General features: G+C 47.3%; 1 protein-coding gene across 1 annotated transcript in view; it reads left to right on the top strand.

Moving 5' to 3' along the window:
* The first annotated feature begins 582 nt into the window (after positions 1–582).
* Positions 583–10506, top strand: part of LOC119375291 (uncharacterized) — a 10417-nt gene continuing 493 nt past the window's right edge. Inside the window, exons 1-3 of the mRNA XM_037645471.2 lie at positions 583–754; positions 3840–3969; positions 9723–9868. Of these exons, the coding sequence (XP_037501399.1) occupies positions 697–754; positions 3840–3969; positions 9723–9868 (334 nt within the window). The 5' untranslated portion in view covers positions 583–696. The remainder of the gene's footprint in view (positions 755–3839; positions 3970–9722; positions 9869–10506) is intronic.

Raw genomic sequence — 10506 nt, forward strand, 5'->3', positions numbered from 1 at the left:
AGTTTACAGTGAATTGTGTTTATTGTAATGTTGAAGTGTTGGAATCTGTATTCTGTATCGAAATATATTCTTCCCCCCCCCCCCCCCCCACTGTAATGCCCTTGGGCGCTGTGGGTACTATGATAAATAAATAAATAAATAAATAAATACCGTGCAGCGCTTCAAGTGACCGATCCGAAAGGAAACGGCTGTGCGATGGGTTTCGAACGTTTGCCGGAAAGCGGCATGAATGCAAAATGAACCTCACACCGGCATTAATACGGCATTAGGTAGTCAACGCACGTTCACTATCAAGATAGCCACTAAAGATCTAACTAGGCTCGTCCGCACAGAGTGAATTAATGCTAATCGCGGACGTAATTCTGTGCCCCGCAGTGGCATATTTCCAAAGACTATTTTCCTTTCAATACAACTCTTTTCTTTTGTTCCTAATATTTTAACTACTCATCTCCTTCCAATTGCAATCTAAGCGTTGAGATTGGTCGTACATGTCACGTGACTGATTCAGTGGAAGGAAAGGGCACTAGAGCCTCGGTGTACAATTTGTGCAGCCCTAGTGTTCTTACGGCCTACGAAGAGCCATCATTTCATTAAGTGTTCTCTCTCGCGCGTGTAGAACATTCAACTCGAAGGCAGCTCGCCTCTCTTAACATCATTCATATTTGGGAAATGCACCAGGGCACAGCAGTCTGAGCAATGGCAGTGGATCGCGGAATCAACGTTCTGAATGTATTGCTCGCGGCGTCGCTAATAGGTGAGCTTGCTTTGCGCCTATATTTGATGAAAATGTCTGAAAAAACATGGTTGATCCCTCCATCATTGGAATTGGAATAACACGACAGTAAAACGTGCCCTTACAGAAGTAACTGAATGTTTACTGTACATTGATATAAGAGAGTTTGCACAATGTATATTGTTGTCTGGTAGCTATAGCACCGTTTAACGTGGATGCCCCCATATCGATGCTTGGTGGTACATCTCCATGCCGACGACTAACGTCCATGTTCAATGATTAAACAAACCCTTGTGGTAGCTGTAGTAGTTAACGGTGACAGCGTAACCAGAAACGAGTTGTGATAGCCAGAAGAGCGTCGCATATTGGACGCAGAACTTGGTCGCCATCCTGCGGCATGTTAAAAAGTGATTGAACACCAAGGCCGCACTAGGGGGAAACGCAAAGCGCATCGTGCCGCCTCGGTAGCCCGGCCGCAATTTTTCTCGGGGAGAGCGCGTAGGCGGGGAACGCGCTGAGGCAAGCGCGCGTCGCAGAGCTGTTTATGGTTTGATTAGCGTGATGCTATGAGCGAGGCCGACGCTTTTACGACGCTTGCGTTAAGGTAGCGACCTCGCGGTGTGTGAAGGCATTGACAAAATTGCATTGCTATTGAAACGCGCCGAATGGGACGAACATGTAACGCGTTGCAGGTAGTAATCGCGGAGGCCACAGTAATGATGAATTACTTTACTTTGCCGTTCCCAGAGGGCAACACCACCCTTCCGACAGGGAGAGTGGTAGATATAAAAGGCGCGTTTGCAAAGCCTCTAGAGTCTGTGACCATGGCGCGGTGGATAGCGTGCCCGGCATTTGTTGTTGCGGACCGAGAGGTCGTGGGTTCAATGCCCGTTCATGTAGCTATTTTTCTTTGCCATGTGATCGTGTACATTTTTTCGACGTCATTTCCGTGACGGAAATGCATCACTGAAGTCTTGGTGGACCCCGGCATAAAACACTTTCGTGTTAAAAAAGGCGCGAATTGCCTCTCGTTGACTGTACAGTTTTACGTAGTCGGTATGGTGCTTGACTGCTGCCCCGAAGGTCTCGGGATCGAATTCCGGCCGCGGCGGCCGCATTTTCGATGGAGGTAAAATGGTAGAGGCCCGTGTGCTTAGATTTAGATGCACGTTTAAGAACCTCAGGTGGTCAGAATATGCGGAGCTCGACCTCACCCCTACGTCGCCAATCATATCATGATTTTGGGGCCTGAAGCACCCTAGCAATTACGCACTATGCATAGTTTTACGGCTTATTTTTCCGCCAAAGGAATTTTTTTTATTGAAGTATTTCCTTAGCTATTATGCCCATTTGGTCTTAGCTAACGACAGGCGCACATGTGGTAACTACCGCTATAAATGAGGGACTACGGCGTGAGCCTCCTGAGGCCCAAGGCGAAGCCGCAGGTTCGAATACCCGTCAAGACGTCCGCATATAGATGAGGGCAAAATGCAAAACAATTTTAACGTTTGCACTAAGCCGTGCAAAGCCTGGTACAGCGAAGCACGGTCCCGTCGCCACTCGTACTTCCCGTCCACCGACAAGTCTAGCTTCGAGATGCTCGGCTTCCTCTTCTGGAGTAGGCACTTCCTTAGGACGCCCCTTGACTGTCTAGGTCTTCTCACATGCTCTGCTAGCGTGCCTGGATAGCCGAATAGTTAGGACGCTTGCCTTCGGATCGAGAGTACGCGAGTTCGAATCCCACTTCGTTAGGAACTTTATTTCTGCAGGAATTTTCTCTTGCTTTTTTTGTCTCTCTCTCTACTTCTTCCTCTCTTTTTTGGTGATGTTCTCTGTGTCTCTCTTTTTTTTTCTTTCTGCATTTTCCTCTGTATTTCTTTCTTTCTCAATCTTTCTGTGCTACGTTTTACTCTGTACTTTTCTCTTTTCGCTCCTCCTTACCATCACATATCTTCTCCTCACACCTCCTCTATTCTCTTTCTAATCCGCTTGCTACACTATACTATACAAGGCCACGTCGTAGAGGTCAGCAGTGGGATTTGCCCAAATTTTGTGGCACACAATGGTTCATGATGATGATATTTTTCCGCCAGGGTCGCATTACTGCCAGCTTAAATAGCTTCGATGTAAAAAATAAGAACGCCCGTGTACTAAGATTTCTGTAAATGTTAAAGAGCAACACATTCCTAAAATTAATACGCGATCACTACGGCTGACCTGAGAATCATGTTGTGGTTACGGTTCATACAATCCCAGAATAAAAAAACCCGCATTTCCCCGAAGGGGAGTATGAGGAAGTGCGAAGCACGGGGTGATGCTATGAGGGGGCGCGCGCGACTAAACTGCAGAGCCGAGCGAAGGAGACGGCAGCGAGAGAGCCCGCGCCAGCCGACCCACGGAGGTCTGGCCGTTTTTAAGTGCAAAGCACTTTTACTGATGATGATGATCTGTCTTCCGAACTCGTTCCAAAGAACCCGCAACGCGTTCAACTTGTTGGCGGCGTTGCGCACGCCCGAGATGGGGCTCAGGTTGTTGTCGAACCACAGTCGATCGCACACCGCGCAGCTATATCCGAAGCTGCGGTCCAGGAAGTCTCGCTTGAAGCGCGCGTCCGGCCGATCGAATTCGAGGGCCTGCACTCGCTCACGCATCGCGCGTCCCTGCGCCAGATCGGCTTCAGGGTGCTCGGCTCGCTTCGCACGCTTTCGTTCGGCGTCTCGCCGCCGGCCTTCATCACCACAGGCAATGCGCGGGGCGCGCGCAGCCACGGAGCGGAGGGCGGAGCGCGCGCAGTCACGTGGGGCGTGACGTCGCTGCGCCGTTGCTACAGACGCTCCTCTCCGCTCCTCGCGCCGTTGCTATGGGACGGCGGATTCAGGGTCGCTTATAAAGTGCATTCGCACTTAAAATGTTTTAATGGAGATGGGCCGTTAGAATATACCGTGAAGAATTAGGATGGCTGGGAGCTCGACAGTTTCAGCACAGGGATCGCGTTAGGTTAAAACACGTAATGCTATGCGTGGAGCAAGAGCGTATATGTAGTCCATTATGGAGGATTCTTATGCGTGTCTACTTGTCTCTTCTCTCATTTCTCCGCACTTTACAGGAGCGTCCCAGGCCTACCTAAAGGCAGGTTGCAAGCTTGAGACGCTGCGAGCGTGCGGCAATGATTATACGCCATACGCCAACGGCCCACATTTGCACGAATCTGGTCAAGAATTCGACGAAGGATGCAAGTGAGTGAGCCGTTATATCAAGGTTGTTTTACGCTTCTTTATCTGGTGACCATTCATGGTGTTGGAGCAACATTACGGAGCGGAAATTAGTGACATTAACACCCACTCCAGGATCCATCTGAGCACAGTAGTTCCACTGCTGCTGCCTGCTAGGAGGTGTATTTTTCCTCCGAAGCACACTGATGTGTGCACGCGTATTACTTGTTCCCTCTTTCCTCCTTGCTCTCTCTCTTCTTTTTTCTCCCCTTCCCCCTCCCCCCGTGTAGGGTAGCAAACCGGGTACAACCTGGTTAACCTCCCTGCCTTTCCTTCGCTTTTATCTCTCTCTCTCTCCGAAGCACATATTTTCCTTTTATACTGAAACCAGCGCGTCGCGCAGTACGCTTACAAAGTTCCGAAATGAGCAACCAACCAACAAAAAGGTAATTAGAGAAACTAGATGTGAATGGCGCCGCTGTAACTAATTCACCTCAACTGGGCTCATCCCGCTGTGTGAAGATAAGATTTAATGATCATTATCTCGCATCACGCGTCAATGTGTGCGCCATACGCACGTCGTTGTAAGGCATCGGCCTCTTATGGGTGCAAGTCGCAGGCAGCTGGAAGTGTAAAAAAAAAGCTTCAGCCAGTTTTCGAAACGAACCCGACTTTTCGGATGATGTTCGTAACCTTCCACTGTGGGGAGGGAGTCTGTATTGGCTGTGGAAGCGGCTTCCCTTCTTTTACTCTCACCTTGGTTTCCCCTCCATCGCATTGTGAAAGCCGTGTTCGAGCATGTTTTTGTTGCATGTTGCAGCCTACGTGTCCTGCAAGTTTTTTCACATGCCCATTAGCCCCTCCCACTGTAATACAACTCAGCTTTGACTTCGTATTACTTTTATTTTTATTTATTTATTTATTTATTTATTTATTTATTTATTTATTTATTTATTTATTTATTTATTTATCAATACTGCAAGCCGAAGGCTCATACAGGAGTGGCCATACAAAATAGTACTGCCAAAGCATCCATTTCAAAGAAGACGCATGAGATCAAGAACGACACAGGAAAGAACTAAATACAGTAGACAAGCTCTGCAAAAAAATAATAAAAAATGAAATTAAAATATCACAGCATATTCACGTAGTGAATGATGATGAGTAGGGCGAAGCTCCGGAGAGAATCATCGGTAAACCGTGAATGTTCTGTGAAACGCCCCATCAATAATCATATGAAGAGTGAGAAACACGGTGTGTATATTACAAACATCAAACTTTTATTTTTCTTAATTAGATGATGTTTGGCTTGCGTTGTCCCTTCATTATCACGGCCTTATTGTCCATGAAGTGAAGGGAGAGCGGTTCATGTACGGGTTGCAACTGGAAATTAAAAAATACCAGGTTTATACACGTCCCTCGGATGGTCGTTGGTTTCATATGATCAAAGGACGTGCACGTGAGAGCATATTTGGCTGCCATATGAGCAGCTTCGGCTTCGCGGGCTCTAACGGCGGAATCAGCTTCGCGGCGCCGACGTGCAGCTTCGGCCTCGCGGGCTCTCACCTCAGGATTCTGTCTGCGAGCGCGCGCTGCCGCCGCCTTCCGTGCCCTCCGTTCCGCAGCCTTGTGTTCCATCTGGCGACTGCGAGCTAAACAGAAAGCGTGCCAAGAGGGAGCCTCATGGCGCGTTACTTCTGAAATGTTGTCTTCGGGTGTCGTTGAAAACACGAGACGTAGTAAAGAAGAAAGAACGCCACACAGGCGAACACGCAAAAAACGAGAGTGTCACTCGTCAACGTCGTCTTCTTCTTCTACTGCATACCAGAACGCGCGCAGTAAAAAAGAAAGAATGCCACACAAGCGAACACGCACGAGAGTCTCACTCGTCAACGTCGTCTTCTTCTTCTACTGCATACCGGAATGCGTGCTTCTCACGAGCTAGAGGTGGCTACTACAGCGCTACAAACAAACGGAGGATGGACAGACCCACGGCATAAGGAACTTCGCCCTTAAAAAATAAAAGAAGTCAGCATCCACACTCGTGTGATGTCTACGAAAGGGCATTCTATCGGTCCTATATTTTCGTATACAAAAATATAGTGTTAATAAACGGTCAAACACCTATTGTAAGCTTGTCATGTCCACCAACATGTCCACCAGCACACCGCAATTAGAGTGGCCTAGAATAGGGGGAGTGTCCAAAGCGCCGGCTCCCGCGTGGGCCTTTTGCCGTGAACTCCCGCGCCGCGCCGCTGCTGCGCCGGACCCGTGGGCTTTCCGCGCTCGGGAAGCGCGTGGGAAGCGAGGGGCGTCTGCTACGCGCTGTAGTTCCTTGCGCTGCGTTTCCACACAGGGCACTTGAAGTCTACTTAACTTTTATAGTGCGGTGCGGAATGGAGTTTATCCATCTTTAAGCGTTGTGTTAGTGCTGGGGCGACAACAGAATGGAAAAAATCATGTGTCAAGCGGCAGCAGCGTGGCCTAGTTCCGGTCAGAGTTCGAGAACGTTGGTGCGTGTGTAAAAACGCGCAAAACGGACACGCACACGCAAAGAACGAAAACAAAACCTTATTCGCACGAGTAATCGGGCAATAGCATCACGCATGCTTGAATTAAGAGTAATAAAAAAAAGTACATTGCACGCGCAGTCAGCTGAAATACTTGCGCGCAGTGACCGCTTCACACTACGAGCTTTTAACTCACGGTCGCCACTGGTTTGCTAGCCATATGCACACCGCTTTATTCAACAATTCATTAGCCTCCACTAGCTCTTTATTATGGACGGAGCACACCGGGAAGACGCAAGGGAAACAAAAAAAAAGAAAAAAAAAGAGTAGAGACGGCCATACGACCGCAATGCTGTTGGCTTATTTTTTTGCTTCTGAGGTAGCGTACAACAAGGTTCACTGTGCACAAACATTTGAAACAAAAGCAATGCCAGGTAAACTAACTTTATTCCACAAGATTTTGCATAAAAGGCGTAATATAGAAGTTGCTTTACAAATATCCAGATATCACGCAACAAAGTTACAAATGCCCCCATTCTTGCTGTACAAGCTGCCTGAACGAAAATACGGTAAGAAATCGACAAACAGAAGTGTAATATCTCAATCACTTCAGAAAATTGTTCAAATGCAGAGATCCCTTATGTACCTAGCCAGAAAAAATGCAAAAAATGCACTTTGCATTGGATCACTGACGTCAGTATGAAACGTTCGCGCGAGATGCGTGCATTGCTTCAAGCCTATACGAAATGAAAACAGTTTCAAACAACTTATTGTCAACTTCAGATGTTTTCACGGTTCCCGGAGGTTAGCGTTCGCCCGGTTCAGAGACTTTACAAAAAGATGTGGACGAGTAGTTACATAAAATACAATTGTTTCCGCGGCAGTTGAGTGCGCGCCAACAGGGCACCCGACCGCAATTTTCCGCTTTTTCCTGATGACCTCAATATAGCGTCCACCACAATTTCGTGCTGAAGCTCCGGAGTACTTAAATAGCGAGTCTGGTCATCTCTTGAATAAATATAAAGAGATGACCAGACGGGTAAAGCAAGCCTCTTTTGTCCCGCAGACGCGTGCAATCAGCTGCTCTGAACTTAGAATCACGTTTGTTTTCGGGCGATCGCTCGTAACATGAAGTGAGGCATATACACGATGATGCACTGATATCGTTTCATTTACTTTGATTTGTCTTGTTTTTTTTTTTTTTTAAGGTAGAGCCTTAGATGCCTTATCAAACACGAAAATTGACCGTCGGCGTCCCGCGTCGCCAACACGAGTGATGGACAATATCATCACGCGATGACGTCGATCGTGATCGGGAACCGATCACAGAGGCAATGTAAAAGCAGGTGAGGTGCAGAAAGCTTGCAATGCCTTCGATCCTGTCGGCAGTCCGAAAGCACGTTATGTACAGAAGAAAGCTTTCGGAGAGGGGCGAAGGAGGATCAATGCATCGACTGACGAAAAAGATGGCTTCCGTTTTCGAGTCATCTCAGGCGAATGCATAAGAGACCATGTTTTTTTTTTCATGTAGTTTTTTCGCATACATTTTACCTATGCGGTCAGTTCTTCAAAATGTATGGTTAACTCTAAAATGTTGACATCGATATTGGTGACCACCAAGTTTTTTATAACCTGACGGAAACAAATCGTCAGACCACACATCGTCAGAATTATATTTCTGGATACAGAAAGCGGGTTTGCGCGCCACACACCATATGATTATTGTTAGTCGTTACGCAAATGGAAAGCATGTCAAGTTGCATGTCGATAGGTCATGGCATGTATGCCATGACCTATCGGTCGTGTTGGGCATACGTACATTCGTGCCCCTCTGTGCCAATTTTCGTGTATACCAAGCAAACGAGACGCGAGTTATGCGAGTAATTTTTTACTTTTGGTACCACGGCCACGCCGACTGACACATTCGGCTTCGCATGAATAAATGGCTTGAAACAGCAGAGCGCCGGAGGCAGCCTTGTAAAACAAATCGAATGCACGAAATAAAAGATAGGATATGAAGAGTGCAAACGCGTTAGCATGCATGAGCTAGTTACTACGTGTATATGTGCGACGTTCTCCTGGTTATCTCCAGTTTATTCTTTCCTGCAGAAAGTTTACGTTCATCATTCCGCACGAAAGTAAGTTAAGCGCCTTTTCTCACGATGAATTGCGCGCAGGATGCGTTCCTCAAACAGCCGCGGAAGTGTGGACCAATGCGGTGACAAGCCAGCTGAAAGGATATATACAAAATCCCCGTTTCACAACACACAAACACACAAACGCGTGCTCTGCGTGATGAGTCGCTGCAGTATTATGTTGCAGTGATGCAGTATTAAATATTGCCCAAATTTCCGCAATTTTAACTACTAGCGGCCAAAATATCACGCGCGTAGCAGACGCTCGCCGCTTTGACGCGGCTTCCGTCGCGGAGAAAGCCCACGGGTCCGGCACGGCAGCGCCGCGGCGCGGAAGTTCACCGCAAAAGGCCCTCGCTCCTCCCATGTATTCGCACGGCGCTTTGGACACTCCCCCTATTCTAGGTCACTCTACCGCAATCAGCCAATGATATACCGGAAGAAAGTGTTATCAACCTGAATTTTTTTGGAATCTAGTCACATCCACCCCCTTCAGAGATATGTGCCCCTGCCGCAGTTTGTTTTGCGACGTCTGTTGTAAATTGCTTGAACCTCCCGCGGGGAAGTCGCGCGCATTGAATTGCTTCGGCACCGACGAGGAAGAAGAGAACGTTTCCGTTGAAATAGAAGACGCTCATTGACAAGGATGCTCAGTTTGTTCCTGTTTTCTCGGGCGCCTTTAAATGTCGAAGTGCGGTTTTCCCCACAACGTCAGAATAAGTGACCGATTTTACTGCCACTCTTAGGCCTACTCTGTGTTGGCAGCGCTCAGTCTCCTGCTCTTTCCTTTGTGATATTCCCCACAGCCAACGTAGTGTATCAAACGAAATGTTTGTCTGGTTATCCACCATCTCTTTTTTTTTCTTTCGCTTTCCCTTAGGAGGAAAATTATTTTCTTCTTAGTGGCGTTACCAAGTTACGCAAAGGGTAAAAGAAAACTGGTAAGGGAGGTAAGATATTTCCAGTGCGTTCAATCGTGAAAGTTTCCGCAGCTCGCGCAACGGGTATATACTTTAGGTTGGAAGGAAATGTCACTAATGTATGAGACACGGCCTGAGTTCCGTGTATCTGCAGCGTCACTTTCGGTACTTTTACACTACGCCGGTTATTAATAACACTTTATTTCTTACAGGAGGGATAGTGTACAGGTTCCTTGTACATTGAAGTTCGTCAAGGACTGCACAGAAGGAGTGGCCCGAGCAGCAGCACTGGTCGCAGTGAAAGCGTTGCAAGAGAACATTGAAGCCATATGTGTTGTAGGCTCGGAACCGTATAAAAGTACGTCTCCCGCTTCTTTTGCTCGTTAGAATATGACGCACGGATAGCTATTGTGATCAGCACGTTCCGTGCATGCCCGTGGTGTTCAAGTGTTTTCGAATTCGAGATTGACAAGGGAAGGCTCATTACAACGGTGGTGACAGGGAGTGTGAGGTGTCGTATAGCCATGCACTAATTGAAACGGAATAGGACTAACAGAAAGGCTTCGGGAACGTTGAAGGACCAAAAAAAAGAACGAAGCAGCGCGAATACACTGGCAACAAGAGAAGGACAACACAACACAAGCCACTTCTCTTGTGTCCAGTCTTCGCACAGTTTTTCTTTTATTTTTGTTTTTGTGCAAAGACACATGTACCAACTAGCCTTTCAACAAACCACGCTTCGAGAATCATGTGTCTGTTTAGATCGGCATTGTTAGTCCCTCATACCGCTCATTGTTAAGTGCGTATAGGCAATACAATATTGGTGCTTACGTGTTATAAAAGACATTTGCTGTGTGAATACAGTCGACTATGCCACTGTAGGAGGGAGATAGTAAAACGCAGCACAGGAAGACTGAGAAAGAAAGAAATAGAGAGAAAAAAATGCAGAAAGAGAAAGAGAGACAGAGAGCACATCAACGAAAGATAGAGAAAGAA

Source organism: Rhipicephalus sanguineus, chromosome 11, assembly GCF_013339695.2.
Source record: "Rhipicephalus sanguineus isolate Rsan-2018 chromosome 11, BIME_Rsan_1.4, whole genome shotgun sequence".
In the NCBI taxonomy this organism is placed as follows: Eukaryota; Metazoa; Arthropoda; class Arachnida; order Ixodida; family Ixodidae; genus Rhipicephalus; species Rhipicephalus sanguineus.